The 26403-nt window shown below is 35.7% G+C and overlaps 3 protein-coding genes and 2 long non-coding RNA genes across 8 annotated transcripts in view; 2 read left to right on the top strand and 3 right to left on the bottom strand.

The window, feature by feature from the left end:
- Positions 1-7365, top strand: part of LOC121244549 (ABSCISIC ACID-INSENSITIVE 5-like protein 5) — a 16643-nt gene extending 9278 nt beyond the window's left edge. The window contains exons 1-4 of one of the 4 annotated variants that reach the window (XM_041142674.1): positions 1079-2631; positions 3108-3179; positions 3298-3327; positions 3622-4702. In XM_041142674.1, the coding sequence (XP_040998608.1) occupies positions 1534-2631; positions 3108-3179; positions 3298-3327; positions 3622-3630 (1209 nt within the window). In that variant the 5' untranslated portion in view covers positions 1079-1533 and the 3' untranslated portion in view covers positions 3631-4702. Of the gene's footprint in view, positions 1-1078; positions 2632-3107; positions 3180-3297; positions 3328-3621; positions 4703-6674 lie in introns of those variants that run through there. The other 3 variants (XM_041142669.1, XM_041142672.1, XM_041142675.1) reach the window with 3 other exon arrangements.
- On the bottom strand, positions 1177-17879 carry LOC121244552. Its single transcript, XR_005936451.1, has 2 exons — positions 17825-17879; positions 1177-1254 (listed from the first exon to the last, which is right to left on the bottom strand). It is a non-coding gene; the product is annotated as an uncharacterized LOC121244552 (long non-coding RNA).
- Positions 7977-8660, bottom strand: LOC121244551. The gene is made up of 2 exons (XR_005936450.1): positions 8264-8660; positions 7977-8186 (listed from the first exon to the last, which is right to left on the bottom strand). It is a non-coding gene; the product is annotated as an uncharacterized LOC121244551 (long non-coding RNA).
- Positions 9187-15615, bottom strand: LOC121244548 (THO complex subunit 5B). Its single transcript, XM_041142668.1, has 5 exons — positions 15349-15615; positions 14647-14937; positions 13017-13353; positions 9714-10051; positions 9187-9618 (listed from the first exon to the last, which is right to left on the bottom strand). The coding sequence occupies exons 1-5, from the start codon at positions 15565-15567 to the stop codon at positions 9355-9357; spliced, it is 1449 nt and encodes a 482-aa protein (XP_040998602.1). The 5' UTR covers positions 15568-15615; the 3' UTR covers positions 9187-9354.
- LOC121244547 lies at positions 17558-26403 on the top strand. The gene is given in 13 exon segments (XM_041142667.1): positions 17558-17829; positions 17954-18005; positions 18157-18214; positions 18333-18418; positions 18782-19872; positions 20000-20188; positions 20306-20475; positions 21546-21777; positions 23258-23393; positions 25168-25195; positions 25198-25261; positions 25352-25475; positions 26122-26403. Coding segments are annotated over 13 exon segments (2403 nt in total). The 5' UTR covers positions 17558-17740; the 3' UTR covers positions 26206-26403.

Genomic DNA, 26403 nt, shown 5'->3' with positions numbered 1-26403 from the left:
TTTAAAGGGAGACTTGTCAAAATTAAAAATTTTAGATTAACTACAAGCTAAGAAGTGGATAGTGTAACGTTGGTTATAGTATAAAAGTCGTGTAATCTTTTTAAAAAATAATAAAATTTATTATTAAAAAATTAATTATTTTTTAATTATTTCATTTTTAAAAAGCCTATGCGACGCTTACACTTCACAATTAAAAATATAATTTCTCACTGTTAAATATAATATACAACCCAACGACGTCCTATCCAACGTCCACCATGTAAGATTGGACGATCAGGATTATCCCATATCGCCGAACCTGATTGGCTGGACGTCACATCTAACCCTCATAGCTCCTGGTGATTGGTCCACGATCCCATACCAGCTCGCTACCCATTATTATTAATTAATATAATAATAATAATATATTCAGTGTATTTTAAATGGACGGTAGGGTCTCCACTAGCCAGTGTCTGAAAAGAGTAAAGGAAAAGGAGACACTTGGCGGCACTGCGGAGCCCATTGCACGTGAACCACAAAAATATATTTATTTATTTACTTATTTACCAGACAAAATGACGAACGAAGTAACAACAAACAGAAATATTAAACGTAGATATAATTTTGTCCAAATTTAATATTAAAAAAATAATTTTTTTATATAAAATTTTAATTTATCTATTTTTTAAATAAAATTTACGAGATTCATCTATTTAAAAAAAATTATTTTTATCAATTATTAATTATTACTTCACATCTCAAATCTTATAAAAAATCTTATAAAACACGTACAGAATCCTATGAAACCGTATAAAAATAAAGAAAAATTATATTTACAATTCCTATTTAAGAATTGCATGTGTAAACTCTTTATCAAATAAAAAAATTATTATTTTGATAAAAATATTATTATAATTATAAAAAAATTTAAAGATAAAATTAATTAGATTTATAATACAAAATCTATTTAAAAAATGTACGTAATATTGCTCGAAAATAAATAATGACTAATGCCTTCCTATTTTAAAATTATAAATATTATTTTTTATTAGAGAAATGTCAAAAAGTATTGTGAAAGTTTATATTAATTTCTAAATTTGGATCTGCCAAGAATGGTCAGTTTTGGAAATGTTTATGAGCATCATCACCGTCGCTTTGTTTGGCCGTCTGGTAGTTATTTGAAGTTATGTGCTTTGGAATAGTGTTGGGTCTTTTGCGGTGATTTCAGGCAACTGGTTTTGGATTCTCTCTCTCTCTCTCTCTCTCTCTCTCTCTCTCTCTCTCCAGCAGTTTGATATTGGTTATGATTTGGGATTTGAACCCAACGACTGTGTGTGTTGGCTGGTTGAAACCTCGGATAGTGTTTGTGAGCTTTCTGGTCGTAAAATCACTGTGGTTTTGTTGATAATAACAATGTTGCGCTGTTTGAACCAAGTCTTTCTCACTCTCTCGGATTGAATATTTTCACTCCAAGTCTATATAGGATCCTCAGCGGCGAGTCGGTTTAGCTTGCTCTTAGTACTGTGTTTCATTCAGGTTTCTGGAAAAAAAAAAATGGCGACCAATTTGAACTTCAAGAACTTTGGGACCGACCCACCAGGCGAGCCAAACGGAAACGGAAGGCCGCCGGAAAACTTTCCGTTAGCCCGGCAGCAGTCGATCTACTCGTTAACCTTCGACGAGTTGCAGAACACCATGGGAGGCAGCCTAGGCAAGGACTTCGGATCCATGAACATGGACGAGCTACTCAAGAACATTTGGAGTGCCGAGGAGACCCAAACCATGTCCAACTTCTCCACAAGTACCGCACCAGAAGGGGCCAGCGGCCCTCCTGCTGGCGCTGGGTACTTACAGAGGCAGGGCTCGCTGACTCTACCCAGGACGCTGAGCCAGAAGACCGTGGACGAGGTCTGGAGATATATATCCAAGGATGATGTGACTGGAAATGGAAGCTCAAGCGTGCCGCAGAGGCAGCAGACTTTAGGGGAGATGACTTTGGAGGAGTTCCTCGTAAGAGCTGGGGTAGTGAGAGAGGACACCCAACTGGGTGCCAAGCCTAGTACCCCAGGATTCTTTGGCAATAGCGGTTTAGGAATTGGGTTTCCGCCGACTGGTGTGGTTACGGGATTGATGGGGAATAGGATTCCAGAGAGTAGTGATAATCAATTTTCTATTCAATCTTCGAATTTGCCACTGAATGTGAATGGTATTAGACCGGATCAGATGCAATTATCGAGGCCTCAGCAGCAGCAGCAGCAGCCTCAGATTTTTCCTAAGCCGGCTACGGTGGCCTATGCAACAAATCAGATGCCTCAGCTGGGCAGTCCAGGAATGAGGGCCGGAATTGTGGGGATAAGTGATCAAAGTTTGAGTAGTGGGTTGGTTCAGGTTCATGGTGGAGGGATGGGGACTGTTGGGTTAGGAGCCGGAGCTCTTACTGCTGCGACGAGGTCGCCTGCGAACCAGCTGTCGTCGGATGGGATTGGGAAGAGTAATGGGGATACATCGTCAGTGTCGCCGGTTCCTTATATGTTTAATGGTGGTTTAAGGGGGAGGAGGTCTAATGGTGCTGTGGAGAAGGTGGTTGAAAGGAGGCAGAGGAGAATGATTAAGAATAGAGAGTCAGCTGCGAGGTCTCGAGCTCGAAAGCAGGTGATTTTGTGTTTGATATGCTCATTTTTTTCTGCTATCTTTATGTATATAGGTTTCAGGATTCAGGATTCAGGTAAAATGAGTGCGAGAACTTTTCCTGCTCGTAGATGCAGTTATAAGTATAAAAACATTACTAACCTGTTTGTTTCTTTTCTTTTCGGACAGAACACTGTTCCATGAAAGGAGATAGAAAATGACACAAATACTTGATAGGAATATAACATCGATTTTCATCTTCTTGTTGCTTCATGGTCTTTTTCTAGCCATGGACTTTTTCCTTTCGTCATTTATTCACTTATTGTACCAAAAACCTCCATGAAAGATTGTGCAGCATAATGGTAATGTGATAGCGATCTTTTATAACCAGTGATAAGAATAACATCAAGTAAAAACGAAAATTGATAATATACTAGTATTGAATCTCTGTAATGCTTGCTTGTAATTTTCTCTAAGATTGTCTATTGTGCTTCTTCTAGGCTTATACCATGGAATTGGAAGCTGAAGTTGCAAAGTTAAAGGAGGATAATGAAGAATTGCGGAAAAAACAGGTATTCCCAGTTGTAGCCGATCGAATTTAGGTGGAGGTGAAACACATGAATCTATTAGCTGCACTAAACTTGCCTTCTTGGTGTAAATTCTCATTGAGGTCTCCTTTGGTTGCTGCAGGAAGAAATTACGGAAATGCAAAAGAATCAGGTACTTTTGAGATTTTACTTGTTTTTCTTAGCCCCGCCATGATTGACAAGATAGAAATATATACTGGCTAATTGGGAGAGAGCAAAATCTTGCTAGGGTCATTACAAATGTCCCATGACTGATCAATTATAAAATCATGCTTTACTTTTTTTTCATTTTTGAATCGAATCAATTTATACAATCAATCTAGTTGTTAGACTGAGAAATCTGTGTTTTGCATAAGCTGGTAAACTATGTTATTTTAAAATGTAGTTCATAGGTGGATTAAAGAGTTTGTTTTTTTTCCTTGATCAGATGGATTGAAGAGTTTTAGATATTCATTTGCAGCCAAAAATAAAAAGATAAACCATGAAGCAGGAAAACACCAGAGGATGAATTGTGGAGAACTCCAATTGGGTTTAGTACCATTTTCGTTGATCTCATTGTTGATAAAACATTTTTTCTTCAAAGAGATAGAAATGATGCTGATAACTCAACTTTACCAACAAATGGTTGTTTCTCATTTTTCTTGGCTGCTCAAGAGTCGTTGTGTCGTTCTGATATCATCTGTTCGAGGAAATTTACCTTCCCATATCAAATCACAATGATTTTTTTTCCAAAAATTAGGTTCCAAAAATTAGGTTTTCATAAATAATTCCATTGTCTCTAGTGGTTGGTTCTTTTGGCCCTTTGTCCCATCCTTGTGACACTTCCAACTCCAAAAAAATTGCTACTCCTCTGCAGCCACTACTCTACTTGCTCAATATGGAACCAGCTCAAACAACTTGATTTCATTGTTAATTTTGGTCATAATTCTGCTAGAGACCAGCTAGGGAAAAAGAGAAGTAATTAGCAACTAAAAGATGAGCGAGTTTTGTGAGAATTCTTGTATATTTAGCAAGTTCTCAAAGCAATGAACTAGTTTACAGCCAGATTCAGGATGGAGTAACATGATTGAATTCGACAATGATAAATAAGCTTTTAAATACCGGAATACATGGATCGATTAGAGACGATTAGGCCTGTTAAAGATTATTGGAAATTATATAGACACACACTATAGATTTTAGTTCAATATGAGATCCTTGATGTGTCTTTATTAGAGAAGTTTTTCAATTTTTGGTTATTTTTAACTTTTTTTTGGGCCATCATGTCTTTCTCTACCAAACTATGAAACCTTGGTGTGTTTAGTCGCAATGAGTTCTGTGGCTCCATTTATATGATATTGAAGAAGATAAGTGCTAGGTCTACATAGGTCTTTTATAAAAGTAAGTTTACACGTTGATGTGGCTTAAAATGATATGTTAAATCTACTTTACAACAAAATGTACTTTATAATCTAACGCACTATATCAAGCCGCGTCAGTTTGTAAAGTTTTTTTTTGTAAGATCTTTGTATAGACCTAACATTTCTCATTGAAGAAAGGAAGAGAAATCTTGTATTTTCATTACTATGTTCTTCCATAAAACCACAAGTCTTCTTAAAGTCCCTGCCGGTTGATGAGAGAACTGTCTTGAAATCCTTGCAAATTTTCCAAACGATTTCCAGCTGGTAAAGCAAAATAAGGCTTCACATGCACATCAAAATATTTTCTGGTCCTATTATGAGAATTGAAATTAATAGTGGTTCATCAGCTCAAGTTTTCAACTTTTTTGTGGTCTGAATATTTTCATTAGTTGGTATGTTATTGTGTCTTCTTAGGAAGATTATTAGCTGTGGGATAGAATTGTTTTATATAAAATCTATTGGATTGTAAGGCCTCTATAAATTTATATGAGAAAAGATATTCGCAATTGTGAATTATGCAACCGCGGCGTAATCGTTTTGAAAAACGTAAATAAAATATGAGATCAAAAATTAATTTTTTTATAGTAGATCTTACTCTTTTTCAAAACGATTACGCGACGTTTATGCACTTCACGGTTGAATGTAGAATTACTCATTTTAATTTTATTTTTTGAGTATTTTATTTTTCCCCTAATTATAATACAAACAAGTTTACACCTCCACCCTTTATTTCAATATACCATCCGTCTCTTGTACTTCCTGTCTATTGCACTTCTTGTCAGCTACTGTTATTTATTTTCTTAAGTTTAAATTTACCTTAAAACCGTTCAGTTTCCATGTTATTACTATTCGGTTTCCATGTTATTAAAGGTTATTACAACAAATGGATAATCATCTTAGCATTAATTTATTTCCTTAAACAACGATCGGTTTCCAGGCTGATCAGTTTCCAAGTCATTCAGTTTCCAGGCTTAATTGAAAATCTCTTGAACTTTTGCTTATTTCCCTACAGATCTTGGTCTTCTATAAAGCCTCGTTTGTTTTCGCAATCATTCTTATCTTATCATTACAATTTTTTTAAATTCTCATATAAAATAAAATAAATAAAATTTTTTCAAATCTTAAAATAAAAATAATATTAAAAAAATATATTCTAACGATATTTTATTTAATTTTTAACTTTTATCTCAATTCATCTCATATTAAACATAAACGAGACCTTAGGCCTTAAGGCATTCTTTTGTTTCGTTCTCATCTTGGAGAGAGAGAACCGACTATCATCTTTAAAGTCATTGATGATACTCTAAACAATGATGCGGCTTTTTCTTGAAAACTCATCTGATTGGTAGTTGTGAAAAGTTTCAATACTGGTTTCCCTCTTAGAGATGGGCAATGTTGGTGGTGTTGGTAGTCATATCTTCTGTGCAAAAAGCTGTGGCAATTGAGACTTCAGTGCTAAGCCTAACATTTCAATTTGTCTTTTTTGTGTCTACTTTCTTTGCATAGCTTGCATCTTTGACTTTCTGGTTTTTTTTTTAGCTGTAGTGGTCTAAATCCAAATTTGACTAACTTGTTATTACTATGAGAGAGGTAGAGGAATATAATAGAATTACACAACTTAATAATTTTCCATGTATCGCACAGTGAATGGGTAGTATTTTTCACTTTTATCGTGTTGTTTACAAACTTTTATCATATTTTATACTTTATTTTTATTATATGTAATGTGCAATATTATTTAATATATCTACTGTTTGTGAATTTCAATTCTTTATCTTTTTTAATGTTAGCTTATACAACTTTAATATTAAATTAATTAACGTTCGAACGTGAATCACTATCGTTTGAACGTTGGTGCCAGAAATTTTCACGTGCGCACGTAAGTAGCCTCAATGTTTAAATGTCTAGAGCCCATAATTTCTCATCTGCCTTTAGTGATGGTTTCCACAAACCGTCACAGAAAATGCTTTTTGATTACAGTTTGAGGACTGTCACAATTACCAAACTGTCACAAAAAACTCATTTATGTTGTAGTGATATATATACTGTTTTTGAGGCTTTTGGCTGAATAATATTGCAGGCCGTGGAGATCATGAATCTACAACGAGGAGTTAAGAAACAATGCTTGAGAAGAACACAGACTAGTCCTTGGTGAAGCAAGACTGTTATGTGCAAACATTATGTACGCCGCAGGCGGCTGTACATATTAAAGGCGAGTCCGTGTTCTGTAAATTGAGAATATAAGGGTTTCTTCGTCCTTTGCCTTTCTTCCAAAAATGATTAGGTATGAAAAAAGAAGCAATGTATATGCAGGGAGTAATGTTCAATATAGTCTGTGAGTGTACAAGTCTTGGACAGTCTTTTTTGAAAAAAGTAGGGTCACCTATGAAAATGCTTTTTCATGTGGGTTTCGGGTGTCCCGCACCTCCTTTTCAAAAAGACTGTACGAGACTTGTATACTTCAGAATTGTATTTAACATTATCCTGTAAGTTATGCTTATGTATCACTCGCCTTCTACTGTGTTGTGACGATGCTCATTAACCGGTTAATCTTTTTCTTAAAAAAGAAGGAGCTGATTCAAAAGTTATGGATGGTATCACATCATTGAGATGGAAGTGACATTAGAGTCTAGGATATCAAAAGCAATCAAATTCATAAATCAAATGTTACATATAATGCTATAGATTGGTCAATGTCTGTCTGGACATTGATCTTTGTACTATGTAGTCCATAAGTTTAGTAGGGTTAAAAATCAGATCATCGTTTTGCATGGATTTGTCTTTTTTTTTTTTTTTTTTTGAGTGATCTGCAAAAGTCCTGATTTTAAATTGTATGTTATCTTTTACTCCAATTGAGACCTTAGGAATAGCGGTCATCTAACTGATTTTAGTACCGAGCTGGTTCTACGCAATGGATTTCTAATCTTTTCCTCCCTTTTTGGTCACTTGAGAAACTTCTCCACGGGCCTATTTGATTGCCAAAGGCTTAACTCCAGGCTGGTTCTTTACCAGCAAGTACATCAGGATATGGAAATTTTTAGTGGCTGTTTATAAAGTGGTGAGATTTACTGAATATATCATTGGAGTCGGAAGTGCAAAAACCAATTGCTAGGATATGGGAAGCTTGATGGTGGTGACGATACCTCGCCCGTTGAAGACGATGATGATCTTCGTTTGGGATGTGTATGGTGTGCTTGAGAAGTTTTTGTTCAAGCAATTTTCTGTTAGAATGAGTAGTGAATGCTAAGACACAGTTTTAAGATGGGATTTTGCAAGTCCCGTGCCCTCCCTTTGAAAGAAATGAGGTCTATTATTAAAAAAATAATTTTTTCATGTAGATCTTAGATTTATTACTTTTTTCAAATAAAATATGTGAAAGTTGCACACTCTAAGATTGTAAATATCATTTCTCTTTATGTAAAGAAAGAAAGCAATTCCCGTGACGAAATTCGGTTACTCGGCTTCAATGGCACAAATTTCATTATACTTACCGTGCACCATCAGTTTTCAGAATGATTTTTCACAGAAGAGTTGGTGTAAAGACAACAGCAAAATGTGGAGGCCTTAGAGGAAATTCCATGTTGATCTCGATCTGCCATCATTAAATTGGATACGAAGCAGCAAAAAATCAATGAATGGATAGAATTCAGGAAAATAAGTGAAATTTACCTTGGCTTCTAACTTCTCAATTGTCTGGTCAGTATCCATTTTCCTGCTTAAAACAAGACAAAATTCCACGACCCCACGGATCTACCCACCACCTTTCACCCATCTCATAGACAGAAAGAAAAGGCTTCTACCCGACCGTAATAGTCTCACTTCATTCATAAAGAGCTTAGCAAACATCTAAGACATAACTGGTAGAGAACTAATTAGGAGAAGAAAGACGAGCAATACCGTCATCTTACAGTGTAGAATAAGGAGTGATTGCCAACTTGACGTGTCCATCATCGATAATGGAATCTCTCTCTCCTATCTCTTTGCAGTTGAGGACAAAAAGACGGGGGTTTGATGCAAGTTAAGTTATTGGGTAGCAGTCTTTTCTGACTCACGCTCAACTTATTTGCAGGCCCATCCTGATCACTATCAGTATCTGGCATCAGATCCAAATCGTCACCAGGTTTCTCAATCTGGAGGTTGGACTTACAAGGCTTTTTGACGTTAAAGTCAGTAAGCCTTAAATGGTCAAATGGTCAAAGTTAAGGCTCCGTTTAGATGTTGAGTTGATTTTTTTATGAATAATAATGAATTAAGTAATAGAAAGAGTTATGTAAAATCTATCTAAATTAAGTTTAAAATGTGTTTGAATATTAAGATAAATTTAATACTTTTTATAGAAAATTGAAAAAAATTGTAAATTTCACGTACAAAAATATGTTAAGTTAAAAAAAATTGTTCCAAGATTTTGAGTTGAGATAAATTTAGTAATTTGAGAGTTGAATATTTAGATATTAGACTCAGCTTAAAATTAGACTCAGCTCAACTGACAAATGCAACCTAAAAGATAGGTAACCCAAGTTAAAAAAGTTCCTTCTTTTAGAAAGCAGCAAATACAAGTCATAATTATGCAGAGAAGAATGAATTTCCTTAGATAACCAAAAATACTAGCCACTATATATCATAAAGAATGCCAAGAGGCTCAACAAAAGTGAACGAAAACAATAATTCTAAAATTCAGATCTGACCACGCTCTCCTACTGATTTATAGTTTGCCCTTTGATGATCCAGGACTCCAAAGATGCAAACTGCAAAGTAGCAACTCACACGAGAGCCAGCTGAGCCTTTTTCAAGGAACGAATTCTTTGCACAACTGTCTGGATGCGAGTCTGCTGGCGATACAGAGAAAGACAAGATATAACAGCATCACTTTTAGCAGTTTCACCACTTGGAGTTCCATGGGTAGTAAGCAATGGAGACACCTCTGGCAAAAAGTCAATTCCTGCCAAATGCTGGGCCCATTTATACGGCCGCGATGTTATCCTTTTGTCAAATGAGAGGGCATCACCAACAGAGAGCTTGGCTGACTGCACCGTCCAGAACAAATGTCATCACTATAAAAATGCAAAATGGAAAGGGAAAATGAGAGGGAAAAAAAGAAGACAGAACAAAACTTCCAGACCTGGTGAGGAAGTTCAACGCCAGTGTCATCGGGGAATAAGTTGCATAACATGCCATTCTCAGCTCCATCGTGGGACCCTTCAATCCCGACACATACAACATTCAACTTTAACAAGTATTCAAACTTCAGATTGATAAGTTTTGCAGACTTCGGATCAGACACCTCATCATCATAAATATGAATGATTGTCCTAAGTGGGTGAACTTGATATAATCCCTCCTGGTCAAGGTTCTCCTTGCTCGGAACCCCCTTTGGCCGCTTTCTCCTCCTCTGGCCATCATCTTCCTCATCCGGTGCATCATCATCCAATCTAATACTCTCTACATTGGTAGATATGCCTGAACCACTAAGCCACATCAGCATTCGTTTCCCTTCTTTTCTCATAAGGGGCAGGAGGTCAACGAAATATAATATATATATATATATATATAGAGAGAGAGAGAGAGAGAGAGAGAGAGAGAGAGAGACCAACGTACAAAGTTGAGACAGATCATAGACGTAGAACCAATGCATGCTTTTAGTTTCCATAAAAAGGAAGCCAGATCATATTTTATTATTATCTAGGAATTCAAATGGATAAACTTGATTTGTTTAAGATGCAGAACTTTAGCAACGCAAGAGTCAAAGAAAAGCAACAATGAGAAAGCATATATATACTGTATATATATGAGAAAGCATATAATATAGTTTTTTTTATAAGTAAACGATTGTATTAATAGAATAGACATAGTCCAAGTACACAAGATGGTGGCATATAAGAGGAAACACCTATCTAGGATGAAGAAAGGAAACATGAAAATCATGCAAGTCTAGACCATTAAAATCTATAGCTATGGCCCATAGGAATAACGTTCTAACAAAAAAGATCTAAAATCCTCAAATGATTGCTCCATGTCTTCAGACGTCTTGTCATTTCTCTCCTACCATAAGCACCATAGAATACAATAGGAACTATCTTCCATATAGCTTTGATTTGTGGAATACCTCCTAGATTTGTCCAACAAGCCAAAAGCGTCTCCACTATGGTGGGCATAACCCACGCTAACTCTAATTGCTGAACAGCTCAACCCATAAAGCTCTAACAACATAACAATGCAGTAAAAGATGATCCACAGTTTTACCGCTCTTCTTGCACATGCATCATCAGTCTATTATGATCACCTCATGTCTCTGCAAATTATCTGTTGTCAAGATCTTACCCAGTGAAACTGCCCATGCAAAGAAAGTTGCTTTGGGAGGTGCCTTGTTACGCCAAATCCTCTTCTATGAAAACTGGGTGTTTTGCACCTGTGTGAGAGACTCATAAAATGATTGAACCGAGAATATGCCTTTACTTGCGGATACCCACCATAGCTTATCATTTCCTTGGATGCTCAGTCTCATAGAATACAGAATTCGAAAGAACTCAAAACTACCAACTTTCCAGTCTTGGGCCACCTTACTAAAAATTGATGTTCCACTATATTTGATCCCCAGTTATCACCATAAAATCAGCCACTGAACCTTCTTTCTCACATGCAATTTTGCATACTCAGGGGAATAAATTTTTTAGTGTATTATTTCCACACCATATGTCACTCTAGAATTTTATTCTAGAACCATCTCCAAACATAAGTCTAGTATGACGAGAGAACACCCCCCATCCCTGACTAATATGCTTCCAAATCCAACCTCTAGGGGTTGGCTTAAGTGGTAAAGGCCTTGGGTTTGGGGGTATGCTCCCCCCAGGTCTAAGGATCAAATCCCCCTAGGTGCAAACAATCTCTAGGGGTCATTGGACTTGGGGATTTTTCCCTTAAATTACCTGAGGTGCACTTGCGGGAAATTCCTTGCGAAGGGCTTGTGCACCCCCGATTAGTCGGAACAATGATCCTGGACACCCAGTGCCCATAAAAAAAATGCTTCCAAATCCCCACTCTGTGAGGCCCATTTACCTCTCTACTACACCAACCCCCCCACACACTTCCATATTTACAATCAATCACCAACTTCCATAGAGCTTCCAGTTCTGTATTATATCGCCACAATCATTCTCAAGTAATGCCCTATTGAAAATCTTTAGATTTCTAATACCCAACCCTCCCAAAGGATGTGGAGAACATACCTTAGCCCATTTGACTAGATGGAATTTAAAGTCATCCCCCATGCCCCTCCAAAGGAAGTCCATGTACAGCTTCTCAATTCGGATCGCCACACTTGCGGGAATTAGGAATAGAGATAAAAAAATACGTTGGTAGATTAGAGAGAGTACTTTTGATTAAAGTGATCTTGCCACCTTTTGACAAATACCGTCACTTCCAACTAGCCAATCTATGTTCCATCTTCTCAATCACTATATCCCATATTGTTATAGTCCTTGAAGCAGCCCCCAACGGTAAACCCAGGTAATTCATAGGTAGGGCGGACACCTTGCATCCTAGAGTGTTAGCCAGTTGTTGGATATTACGAACATTACCAACTGACACCAATTCTGATTTGTCAAGGTTCACTTTCAAACTCGATGACGCTTCAAAACAGAGTAGGAGTGCCCTCAATGCCCGCAATTGGTTTTGTTTTGCTTCACAAAATACAAGCGTATTATCTGCAAATAACAAATGAGAAATGTTAGTACCCCTAGCGGGTTCACCAACCAAGAATCCAGCCATGCAACCACTGCAAACCAACGCTGAAGTTATTCTGCTCAGTGCCTCAATAACAATGACAAAAAGGAGTGGGGACAGTGGATCCCCTTGTCTCAGACTTCGAGAACTGTTGAAGAAGCCAATAGGACTACCATTTACTAGCACAGAGAATCTCGCTGTTGATATGCACCATCTAATCCACGAGCACTATCTCTCTCCAAAACCACACCTCCCAAGCAAGTAGAGTAGAAAATCCCAATTAACATGATCATAGGCCTTTTTCATATCTAACTTACATAGGATACCCGGGTTACTAGATTTTTGTCTGCTATCTAGACACTCATTGGCAATGAGGACGGAATCTAGGATTTGACTTCCTTGTATAAATGCGTTTTGGAGTTTTGTTATAATCTTCCCCAACAGCTCCCCTAATCGGTTTGCAAGCACCTAAGAGATGATCTTATACACCCCACTCACAAGACTAATGGGCCGAAAATCTTTGACCTCCGATGATATGAGAAAGCATATAATATACTTGCATATATATACCGTCTTTATATATTATACTTGCATAAATCCCAAAATAAAAAATTCGACCATGAATATCAATAGTATAGGTTGTCCACACCAGAAAACAATTTATAAAATTATAAATATTCCACCAAGTAGTTACAGAGCATACCAGTGTCCTTATTTGCTTGCTGGTGGGCAAAAGATTGAGCATCCTTCACACTTCCTTCTATCTCCAAGTCAATATTTTCACCAAATGCTTCCTTCTGTGCCAAGAACTCAGAATAAATCACATAGAGAGGAGGTGGAAGCAACTCTGCCAAATGGTGTTGCTTTAGTTTCTTGGTATGCAGAACCCCTAACTGGTTCTGTATTGGCACGGATGCTTTCTTAAGGGACTTAAGGTGCGATGGTAGACTTGACATAAATTTCTTTTGGTTTGCAGTTGTATCCAAGAGTCTTTTCTTCTGTGATTCCAGCTTCTTGTGAAGTTTGCATAGCTCTTTCCGCTAATAAGATAAAACCATACTCAACAAATTAAAAAGGGGACAGTATTGGGTACAAGAACAGAGAGCAGAAGAATCAAAAATAGAATTATTGTGGTAAACTTGGCTTATATTGGAGTGAAGGAAATCAAATTGCCAAATCAAGCAGGAAAGTAAGTGACTTCGATTATACGATGGATGAAATGTATCATGCATGCAGTAAAAAGGAGAATTTCTATAAATATCACATTATTGGCTATATATCCATGTAACCTTACTGCAGCCTTGGAATATCAAATATGCTTACGTTCCCAGCTGTTCAGAGCCTTATAATCTCAAATATGTTTACATTCACGGTAGTTCAGGCTCAAGGGTATGTGTCTTGGTATGAAAATCCACTTATATCTACACATACTAGTATAAGTCATCACTCTGGATGGACGATTTTGCAAAATTTATTTGCTAAAGTCTTCACATAATAAGGTACATGAGTAATTCTATACTTATTTTAAGATACATTCATGATATGAACAAGTAGCATCATGCTAAAAACCAAAGCTTCTACATCCAGAATTAAATTTGGAAAAGCTAGATAAAAGTTGCAGTAGAAGTGCTCCATAAGCCATTTAGAAGGGAACAAGACATCACAAGGTGAACATTTGAAGTCACATATAAATGTTGCCAACATCAAGGAAGTGCAGAAAAGAGTTGAAGTGAAAAACTTCAAAGACTCATTACTATCCCATCAAGCCCCATGTCTTTCAATAAGTAAATCGAGCAATAGAGAGCCACACTTTTAGTACCAACTAGCCTTCAGGCAAAGATGATATTCAAGTGGGACCCACATCGTACTATGACCACTTGATTGCACTTCAAGCTCCTTCATATAATTTCCTAACATCCACTAAAAGAAGAAAGAGAAATGATCCTTTAAACAAGATCAATGCTTAATGGGCTTCCTGCTTCTAGTCACTATGTAGTGCCCTTCAAGAAAGTGCAAAACTGAGTTCAAGCATAAAGCTTCAAAAATTAGTATAATAATAATAATGTATAGCATAGATTTTGTGGTACACCACTGTACTACAAACCTATATAAATGCTAAAATACAGAAAAAACTATATTCTCGTAAAACTATGGCCATTTTTTTTATTCCTAACAAAGATATTGTATGCAATGGTCAAAATCACTTCCAAATATTAAATACCAACTTTTCAATGATTCCTAACTCAATCACTGAGTACCCAAATGGCATATTGTTGCGATGCAAAAATATATCATATTCTTGGCAACAGCGACCAAAGACAATGTGTAGACACCTGAAATAGCTCAAAATGGAGCCTTTTCATCATCAGATCGTGCGCACTGTCATTGGAAAATGCCGTGGCTTTAATGTCTTCAGGTGCATCACGGATGAAATCTTCCTCGGATACCATTTCAATATTAGGATATTTTGACCCGAAATCTTTGCAAGCCTTGATTGCTTTAACGTAGCGGTTTCTTTCATACGTCAAATTGTGAAGCTGAAGTGTTGCGAAGTCCACCGGTGCCTTCGCGTGCTCTGTCTCAGCTTTTGCATGATCTTCTTCTAGCAAGATGGAACGGTTCACCTGTGAGAGAACAATGTAAACAATCATTTTTCACAACCACAATTCAACAATTTTTTCATTTTTTAATTATGAATAAATTAGATGCTAGCGTCAAAATCAGTTCTAATTCATAAATAAAATTTAAACTATAAAAAAAAAGAAGCACAAAAACTACAGCTACAAAAGAATTTCCTGTGCACTTTGAACCATTTTCGTTTCAGGATTGTTTAAGACACACACACGCACGCACATACCAGCAACGATTTATGAACTCATAAAAAATATCAACTGACACATAGGCAAGAGAAATTACATTTTATCCTGGTGACACTGTGTACTTAATTAAATTTAAAGTTTTTATTATAATAAATCAAAAACCCTAGCGAGCGAGCGAGCGAGCGAGAGAGAAAGTGAAAGGAGAAAGGAAGGGACCTGGCGGAGGGTGATGAAGTGAAGGAACATCTGAGTGACGAGCTCCCTGAGTAGAGATTTTGGGTGGCCTTGTGTCTTGATGGAGAGCATCTTGGCCACGATCTCCTCCACCGCGGCCCTGCTCCCTTGCAGAATTTCGTGCTCAGTGCTCCCCGTCCTGCGCTGCGCATCTCCCTCGTCCACCACCATCGCCTCCTCTTCCATCATCCCTTCGTCCATTTCCTCCCTCTTCTTCTCTTTTTCACTGCGTCCTTCGTCTGCACAAGGATTAATCTAAACGACACCGGTTAGAAGTCAAATGGCATCATTTATTTTATTTTATTTTGTTATTTTAATTTGTAGTTTGAACTTAAATCTCAACAAAAATGATTCAATGAAAATGTTACAAATTTTAATAATAGAAAAATTTTAAGATTAAGAAAACCTTTGGATTGAAGTTAAAAAAATATTATGAGAAAATCTGAAAAGAATGGTAAACCAAAAATAATTATTTCCATGTTTGGTTAATGAAGATTTTTTAAAAAAAAAAAGAGCCATGTGTTTTTAATTGAGTTTCTGAAGGTAATGGGTATATTTCAATAAATTTTTTTCAAAAATATATTTTTTTATTAAGTTTTGTGAGAGTGAATTGAAAATTTAAAAAATTATTTAAATATAATATTTTTAGAATTTTTTTTAATTTTTAAAAAATATTATATATATAAGGGTATAACCGGTTCGGTTCAGTCCGATTTTGGACAAAATCTAAAACCGAACCGGTATATACCGGTTTTGTATTTTTCAAAACCGATTACGTCCCGGTTACCCTCTTAAACCGGTACCTTCGGTTTAACTAGTTTCTAGTCCGATCCGGTCCGATTTTTCAGATTTTTTAAAATGTAAAAAATATATAATAAAATGTTACTTCTTATGATAAAATGTTATTAATAATTTAATATACATATATTATGTTTAAAGTATATGATCAATTAAATTTTCATTTTTAAGATTAAATTTTCATTTTATAAATTATAATAACATTATCTTATATATAATGATATTAATAACATATGATCAAACAAATTACAAATATTCATATTTAAGATTAACATTTTATGTTATAATTTATAAATTATAATATGAAATTATTTCATATATGATATATAATTATATATATTATCTATAAAAATTTAATATATAAAATTAATTTATATATATAAATATTTTATATAATATATAAAATTAATTTATATATATATTTTTTCAATCGGTCCGGTCCGGTCCCAAAAACTATGAAACCGAAACTGGATCGGATCCGGCCAGTTTTCATAATATAGGAATTGGTTCCGGACCGAACCGGTTCAAAACCGGACGAACCGGTCCGGACTGATTTTCCGATTTGTCGATTTAAATTTACACCCCTATATATATATATATATACACACACATAAGTGTATTTATATACATCTATTTATAGATGTATGAACGAACTTTAATCAAGTCAAGTAACAAGTCGAGTCAAGTAGAAATGAGCAAATCTTAACGAATTTTAGTAGAGTCAAGTCGAGTCAAATTTAATTAGACATATGTCATTTACTAATGGAACGAGCATTTACTTTTACAAGTGAGTTTTTTCCTCATGAATCGAGTTTAATTAAATAAGTGTTGGACATGCTATCGAATAGACTAATTCATTTATAATTTTAATGGACCAAATAAAAATTGAAATGGTAAATCTTTTATTTTTTAAATTGCTTAGTTGTTTTGCAAAATTAAAAAATGGAGCTTGATATGTTTTGTTAGATTGTAAAGTTATTTTTATTATAAAATAAATTTAAAAAATTAGATGAAACGTCAATTTATAAAATTATTTTATATAATTCATTTGTAGAAGCAGCAATACTCACTAAAAAAATAGGAGAAAATTGGAAATTTGGAATGACTTGATAAAATATGTCTGCTGTGTATTTTAACTAGAGTTGCTCTACAGCCACCACTAGTGGCTCTCGTTAGCCACTGTTGGAGGCTCTCGCTAGTTTATTTTTTATTTTTTTTATATATTTTTTTAATATTTTTAAATATATTTTTTGAAAAAAAATTATAATATTACTAAAAGATACTTACTCAAACATTAAGGAAAAAAAAAAAAGTAGCCCAGAGTAGCTTTTTCCTATTGACTCATCCCATGTGGGAGTCTCGTAGATACCCCCCGGCATCGATCGAATTTTTCTGGAAACATAACTTAGCTCAACAACGTTGTGGTTGGCCGTTTTAGCAAAGCAAAGAGAATGGTTGTGTTTTAAAGGTCACAGTCGCAACAAAACAGGAGCGAATGCATAGGGTATAAAAGGTGTCGCTGTAATCTGATCAACTCTAGTCAAGTCCGTTTCCAAGATTTTTCAGTCCAGAACAAATGGGCGTCGTCGAACCCCAACCCCAACCCCAAGGCCCTGCCATCAGAGCTCTCGGCTCTCTCTTCAAGCTCACCCATGTCTACCTTTGGTCTCTCTCTCTCTCTCTCTCTCTCTCTCTCTCTCTCTGTGTTTTATGTTAAAAATTATAATAGACTTCGGATGTGGAATTTCACACTCTTGTTCAATTTTTGTTTGTTTGTTTGTTTTTGCAGGGACGATGGTTCGGCCGAGACACCTCAATGTTCATCCTTCTCCGGACGCTCTGTAAGTATCTGTTTTTTTTTATTCCATCTCCGATTGTGTTTTACTGCACTTGGAATTTCTGGTTTGAAGTTAGAACCACACGTCTTTTGAATTTATAGTATTTTTTTCGTTTTTATAATTTAAATTATATTGCTTTTCATTGAATTAGCAGAAATCAGCTGAAGACGATAAGGATGATACTGGCTCAAATATTCTTTCTTCAACCAGAGGCAAGTATCTCTCTCTCTCTCTCGCATTTTTTCTTTTAATTTTGAATTATTTCTGTACTAAATGTTCATGTTGAATTAAATTCCTTTTTCCTGTTTATTTTTTTTGCTGCTTGTTCAGATTATAGCCCTTTACCTGAAGAAATGGAACTCACCGAACAGATGAATGCATTAGGGCTTCCTCTTTCCTTCCACACAAACAAAGAGGTAGGTTCCCTTCTATGTTTTAGTAGTCAATGCCTATTACAATCGATGTCATCTTTGCCCTCTAGCCAAAGAGGCGATAAAGATTTGGCTAATGGTAGAGCGAAGATAGTTGTATTTCATATTTTATACCAAAAAAATACAAAAGCTATTTCGGCTTTTAGAGTCCTAATCATATTACTATATCCATGTCACTAACTTCTTGAGTATCAAAATGAAGCAAAAGGACTTGCTCGTGGTCAATCCAGGAGTTGTTGGAGTCTACCCTCATCACTCTTACTTTGCACTTTCACGCTTTTCTCTATAATTCTTGCTGCTATTATTCCTGTTTGTGATAATGAACCTATTTTTTGTTTAATGTGAAAGAAGATGGGAATGGATAAAGGCAAAAGAAAGGGTACACGCATGAAGCAGTCAAACAGTCATACAAATATTGTGGATGGAGCAATTGAAATATGCAAAGTGAGTGAGGGGGAGATTTTATCTCCTACTATTTTTCATGATAATACGAGCAGTTCTTTATGTTCTATGTCAATGCTGGGGCAAAGTGAATCATCTAATTATGATGTTGCAGTGGATGTCAAAATATCCCATTGGCCCGCTGATGAAGGAGATAATTCAGCAAGTTCAACTAGGATCACTTGTGACAATGATAAGGAACAAGTTTTTGAGGGAATATCCAACATTTTACCCGATGATGGCTTGGATTGTGGCTCTGTACCCAGTTCTATACTGTTCAAGGATGACATGAAAAATTCAGCTAATTTGATTAACTTGGATAAGGTACTTTGTAGGGGGAGCTATTTGACAGATACTAGCTTTGACAATGATAAGAAAGAATATAATGGAAGATTACTGGATTATGAATGTATAGAAAGGTTATCGGCTGCTTACCATGATAAAGAAAAAGTGGATAATTCAGACAATAACAGCAATGGGCAACCATATCTTCCTGATTCATTTGCATGTACTCCTGTTCCAAAAATGCTAGAGGAGGATGGAACTGATAGCTTGAACTGCAATGATGATCATGGGTATTGGATGGTGTATCGGGACACTTTCTACAATAGAAACTATTTTTACAATATCAAAACACATGCGTCTACATGGTACCCGCCTGAGGGCCTGGAATATTTGGCATATGGTGACGTTAATAATGAGTCGAATGAAGTGACTACCGAGGTAACAAAACTGGATGTTAGCCCTGCTGAAGACGCAAGTCATGTGTATAATTTGCAAACTAGAGTTGAGTCGTCTCATGAACGCAAGAATAATGATAAACTTGGGAATTGGCCACCTGATGAGCTCTCAGTTGGGATCAAACTTGGTGTAGACAACTCTCTTTCTGGTGTGGCTGTAACATCGGCGAGCAGTTTTGAGCATGCAGATGCAATTTTTGAGATCAATATAAGTTGCACTAATGAAAGAACATTTTGCTTGATACCAGAGACTAACAGGTAGTCTGTCTTCCCTTTGTTTGTATGTACCTGCCTGCCTGTTTTCCTACTTCGATCATTTTTATATTTATGTTTTTATGAAGTTCCATTTTAGATGACCCTGAACTTGGATTTTATCCAATTTTAGTTGCAGTTCAGGAATTAAAATCAAGCCACCAGTTAATGATGAGGTCAGCAGTGGTGAGTTGCAACAGACATATGCTGATAGACCCAATGAACTGGATTATGTTGATCTCCTTGATAGACCTAGTAAAATCATCTCTTGCGATGCAAGTTATGAAGATGATGAAGTCTCTCAAGTTCTAGATACCAGCAGGTAGAATATAAAAGTGTATTATTATTGTGTTAAATCATCAAAATAAGATTGTGTCTGGTTCGGCCTTTATTTAAAAAGATGCCCACTTGGGCCTCTGACATCTTGTCTTCATTGCAGGTTGACCAAGACACATACTGAAGCAGCTTCCGAGTGTAGTGATATAACTTTTGGAAATGTGGATACATTAACAGATAAGATAGATACCCGTTGTGACCATATTATGAAAAAACAAAAAAAGAAAGTGAGGAGAACACAAAGACAGAGAAAATCCTCCAATGACAATGAAGGTTCGTGACTTCACTCCCTCTCTCTCTCTATGGTTCTGTTGAGGTTGCTTGGTCCTATGACCTACGAAGGGAAGATAGCCCCCTCCCATTTCTTAAATAGAACATTTCTGGTAAAGATGTTTACTCTGTCTTTTATACGAGACCATGATACTTCACCAAACTAGCTGGCACCCTTTGCTCCCTGTATTTGTTTGTCAATTTTCAAATTTTAATTTTTCTTTATGCAGAAATCTTGTAGGCAGGGGCGAATCATCTGTTTCATATTGTTCTTTTCTTTTGTCAAATTCACCCTTGGACTGGCATGATTTTGTGTTATTCCACCTAATGTTGCTTGTGTTACTTCTAACCTTAATACTTTTAATCTCAATGACAAAAAAAAAAAAAAAAAAAAAAAAAGAAAAAAAAAGAAAAAGAAAAGAGAACTCAGACATCTTGACCAGAATGTAGCATGTAGATTCTAATGATCTTGATCACTCTACTTTAATATTTGAAGCAAGAAAGAGAAATTATTTATAATTTTACCATTACAACTAAATTTAATATGAACATGTGTTTTTTTTTACACAACAATTGAAGTCTTTTGATTTACAGTGTGAACTGATGCATGGAACTGATGAGGGCTATAAAGATAATTTATTATCCTCTGATATCCATTATAACTTGAAGGACTGCAGCAACAAGTTATTCTAGAAATGAGAGAAAAAAAACAGAACTTTCTCTAGATTCAAGTCTATCTTAGGTGTAAAAACTTAAAGCTGATCGAGAAAGAGTTTCAGAAAGCAAAATATATTTCCTTTTTTTTTAAAAATAAATAAAGAGTTAATTCCATATCACAATGTAGATGATTTTTTGGTCAAACTAATTAAAGATGGGTTGGACACTTGCTCATCGCCAAACCTACGAAAATAGAAGGTATGCTTACGCTTTTTTTTTTTTTTTTCTTTTTTATGTTTAGTATCCTGTTCTTTTTGCCCAGAACTGTGTTGTGCCGTTACTGCCTGCAATAGTTTCTGATACTCTGAAATGTCATTACACTGGTTAAACTGTGATAAACCATTTGCATACTGCAGAACTTGAGTTTGAAGGAATTCTCAGAAAATGTTCTGCTAATATTAGCAAATACTGGTGGCAGAGATACCTGCTCTTCTCTAAATTTGATAATGGTATAAAAATGGATGAAGAGGGATGGTTTTCTGTCACTCCAGAGTCTATAGCTAGACATCATGCATCCCGTTGTGGCAGCGGCATCATAGTTGACTGTTTTACTGGGGTTGGCGGGAATGCTATACAATTTGCTCTAAGGTTAGTATTATTCTGACCCCATTGTGTAATTTTTACTTTTGAATCTTTTATGATGAAATTTGCCATTGAATTCTCCATCTGGTGTTGTCATCAAACAATCTTGACCTCCCCTCGAATTTCCTAATCACATGTCAAAGATAATAAAAATTTTCCTTAATTGATATCTAAATAAGTCGAAACTTAGGATTGAATTGAGATCTGAATCGACTTCCGCTGCAGTACCTGCATCCTGCTTAATTCGGATTGGATTTTGACCTTAGTGAACAACAAAATTAAAATTTAGGTTCAAAACTGCAGCTGAACAGCAGGGGAGGCTCCACTACCTGTGAGATCAATATTATAATGTTCATTACCCTCAAAGATGTGTACATCTAATGGTAATGTTAAGTTGATAGTCCTGACATTTTTAGCAGTGGTAAGATACACAGGGAGTATACTTCAAGTTCAAACTCACCTAATGAGAGAGGGAAAAGAGACCAAAAGAATTCTGGAAACTAAAGTTAGGAAGACATAGGTGGGCTGCCATCCAATGGTAAAGTGAATCAAAGAATAAAGCCTTGGGTCTTCCACGCTAATATATCAATTCTATCATTTGCATTCATTTTCTTGCTGCAACGGCTTTTGCAGACTTTCAAACCACCCTTTCCAACACCAAATGCTGACAGATCCCCAAACCATTTTGGCATCATATTAGCCCAAATGGGCTAAGCACTGTTTGCCACAAAGGGCTGGCTACCTTGCAGTGAAGTATGAGATGATCCTCTGATTCCCCATTCTGCTTGCACATATAATAACACCATTAAATAACCACAAAATGTCATTTCCTCAAATTGGGTTAAGGATCTGTCCCAGTACAACCATCCAGACAAAGAAAGCTGCTCTCAAGGGAGCCTTACTCCTTCCAATGGTCCTCCATGGAAAGGAGATGTTATTGTAGGGGACTAATGCATTATGAAATGACTTAACTTCAAACAGTCCTCGCTTGGATTCGCTCCAATGCAGTTTGTTTGCACCACCCTAACTCTTTTTAAAAGCATACAACTGGGCATGTAAACTCCACTTCCAATTGAAGACAGCCATTGAAGAGCACTGAACCAGCAATTGTGTTGCCTTCATTTACTCTGGTTGAAGGGCCCACGAATTGTTTCAAGGGGATAGAAGTGATGCTGACAAATTAATAAAAAAATAAAACATGACGTCTTTCTTAGATGTGGAATGATTATTATACTTATTTTTTTAACCCGGGGTTCCTGTTGAAGTTTGAAACTATACTGTTTGATCTTTACCCAGGTTACTGATTGCAAGTACCTGTGGATATTTATCTATTTACCTTGGATGGATTCAGGTTTCATATTTCCTATTTGTTTTATTCATTATATGAACGGGGATAGGGTGGAAATTCATGGCACATATTTTCTTATCTTCTGCTTTGCATTTTAAAAACATTTATTTATGCTTACTCTTATTTATCATTTTTCAGGAGCAAACATGTAACTGCAGTTGATATTGACGAAAAGAAGATTGATTATGCGCATCATAATGCTGCCATCTATGGAGTTAACGACCACATAGATTTCATAAAGGGTGACTTTTTCAGTTTGGCACCAAAGTTAAAGGTATTAAAGCTGTCTTTTAATATATTAACATTTAGGGGATATACTATTTTGCACCTGTGAACTACCACCATTTTTCAATTTGCACCCCAAACTAACTACCAAAGCTGGCAATTGACACTCTGAAGTACTAAAATATGGAAATTTGCATGCTTGGTTAAGATCTGACCATTAAAATTACTACATATGCTAACCCCTAGGGGTTGGCTTAAGTGGTAATGACCATGGTCTTGGTGGTATGCTCCCTCCAGGTCTAGGGAACTTACCCTTGAATTACTCGAGGTGCGCTTGCAAGAAACTCCTTGCCTAGGGCCTGTGCACTCCTGGATTAGTCAGGACTTTGTTCTCAGACACCTGGTGCTAATAAAAAATAAAAAAAAAGATTGCTACATGTGCTATTTTTCATCAATTTTGACACTCTGATCTTAACTGAACATGCAAATCAAAATGTAATTTTCCGACCTTTAACAGTGTCTGATGTTCTTTGTGGAAGTTGCATGGGGGATTGCCCTCCTGACCCCCCATGTTAATGATGTTATCAGTTTTGCCCTATGGGGAGTGTTTTCTCCGAATTGATCAAGAGTATGTGGTGCCCCTTAACTTTTAAATGAAAACCGCATGAACTGTCACGGAATAGTCACAATTTTGAGGCATTACAAGGAAATGACAAAATCATTCTGAAGGAACTAAGAGAGACATAGTGCAGATGTTCTCTTTGATTTAATATACTAAAATATTTATTCTCCACATGGTTGGTGTTAATTTTTTGGCCGAGGTAGCAATTTAAATTGCCAAACTGTAAGAGGAACCAAACCCCACTAAATTTAACCCAAACTTCATTCATGAACGCTTTACAATTTAAATCTTGCTCTTTTTATCTCATGAGATTGAAATTTTTTTTATCATTTAAATTTTTATACCTTGCAAATATAAAATATTAAAAGAAAAAGATCAAAACTTTCATGACAGAAATGCTTATCATTTCGTAAATTTTACTTTTATTCAATGGCCTAAACAGCTTAAAAATAAAAACAGTACAAATACAAAATGAAAAAAGGAGAAACTGTTTTTGCTAATGAAAATACAAAGTGCAATGTATTAATTACTAAGAACGGTTATATGTTTGAGAAATCTGGTGAAAATAGTGAAAATGAGTAAATAGAATATGTTGTACATATAATAGTGACGAAATATGAAGCCAAATGCCCTTGTATTTGTAGGATTCATCCCCCAGAATATGGTGTACATATTATATTGCTGAAATACTGAGTTTTGATTGGTTTATTCTCTCCATTATTTTTTACCATAAATTTTAATTTGGAGAAAATAACGGTATAAGTTAGGATACCATTTTTTATACTCAAGGACAGTTCTATGGTTATTATATATCATTGGGTAGGAGTGGTTTTGAAGTTAGATTATCATTACTGTGGTTTATGGAATGGCTTCGTCACCCAAAAAAAAAAAAATGTAATTGTACGGTTTCATATAAGATGGAATGGAGTTTAAAAGTGAAGAACTAGCGCCTAAGGAATGGTTGAATTTAGAGGACGTTGAGGAGCATCCTTTAAGATAATAATGTTACAAGTTATTAAGTTTCAAGCAGTTCTGCTGTTTTTTGTGATGAACTTTTAATAACACCAATTGGTATCGGAATGGACTTGTCATACTCTTCTGAAATGCAAAACATCTACTTGTATGCTTTATAATGGATGCATATGATTGAGATGGTTTCAATATTCTAATTGTTTTCAGCACTCATGACTTGGTACTTCAGGCGGACACAGTTTTTCTATCACCTCCTTGGGGGGACCTGATTATGCTAAAGTGGAGACATATGATATCAAGACAATGCTAAAGCCACATGATGGGTGAGTTTTTTGTTTTTTTTTTTTAGTTGGAATTACACTAACATGAAGGCTGATGTTAACTTCATGCTGCTCTAATATGTACTCATGCAGATATTTTCTCTTTAACACTGCAAAGAAAATTGCTTCCAGGCTTGTTATGTTTCTCCCAAGAAATGTTGATATCAACCAATTAGCAGAGCTGTGTTTATCAGCTCATCCTCCATGGGCAGTAGAGGTACTTCTCTCAACTTAGATTAGTCAGTACGCTTTTCTCTTGTAAGTTTATCGTAGACTCTAGTGCAATCTTTCCTCCTATTGTAGACGTCAGCTAGTGTAAATAATGATCATTGGGCCGAATTTTCATTAACCTGATGATAAATTTAAAAGTTGAAACTCATTTTCCTTCAGCTCTTGTGATGACAATGAATGTTTGAGTAGCAATTGTGCAGTAAAATCATGAAAGAATTTACTGTGGCATCTTTTAACAGTCTGGCCCCACTCTTTCTGAGAGATTGGATGCTATTAAATTTTGGCTTTGTGTTCGTTGTTTGGTTTGTTAATATTCTCAGTTCAAGAATTATGTCTTTCTCATGCTATAAACATTAACACGTTTGTTTTCAAAACACATCTCATCTCATTTCATTTCATCTAATCATTACAACCTTCCCAAATTTCCTTACAGAAGAAAATAAACAATTCAATTTTTTCAAATTCTAAAACAATAATAATATTAAAAAAATATATTCTAACAATATTTTATTTAATTTTCAACTTTTATCTTAACTCATCTCATTTCATCTGCGAAAACAAACGAGGCAAGTGCCATATTCTTCATTCGGTTTTAGTAACTTTTTTGCTAAAGCTGTTGTCCATGGTCTCAGGTTGAGAAGAATCATTTAAATGGAAAGTTGAAGGCAATAACTGCTTACTTCAATGCTCCAGCAGTTGATAATGAATCAGCCTGATTCACAGCTGGGGAGAGTAGATAGTTGAGATGATGAAGTAGTTGGGGCCATTGAGTATTTGTACAGTTTCGTAAGTTATTCTGTGGACCATCTATGTTTGGGCATTTTAATTGTTAAATGGGTGCAGGATTAGCCAGTCTTGTAAAGGTTTTTACGATATCAACTGTAGTTAATTGAAGTATGTGCTTTTGTTGTAAA

The sequence above is a fragment of the Juglans microcarpa x Juglans regia genome, chromosome 8S (assembly GCF_004785595.1).
Source record: "Juglans microcarpa x Juglans regia isolate MS1-56 chromosome 8S, Jm3101_v1.0, whole genome shotgun sequence".
NCBI classification, from domain to species: domain Eukaryota; kingdom Viridiplantae; phylum Streptophyta; class Magnoliopsida; order Fagales; family Juglandaceae; genus Juglans; species Juglans microcarpa x Juglans regia.
This window is presented reverse-complemented; position numbering and strand designations above follow the sequence as displayed.

What these genes read in the sequence shown, in the direction of transcription:
- LOC121244548 (XM_041142668.1), bottom strand. Translation starts at nt 15,567, where the DNA reads ATGGACGAAGGGATGATGGAAGAGGAGGCGATGGTGGTGGACGAGGGA. An exon ending in ACTTCATCACCCTCCGCCAG is followed by an intron (nt 14,938 to 15,348) that starts GTCCCTTCCTTT and finishes GTTCTCTCACAG; the next exon opens with GTGAACCGTTCCATCTTGCT. An exon ending in GCGTTGAACTTCCTCACCAG is followed by an intron (nt 9,619 to 9,713) that starts GTCTGGAAGTTT and finishes TGGACGGTGCAG; the next exon opens with TCAGCCAAGCTCTCTGTTGG.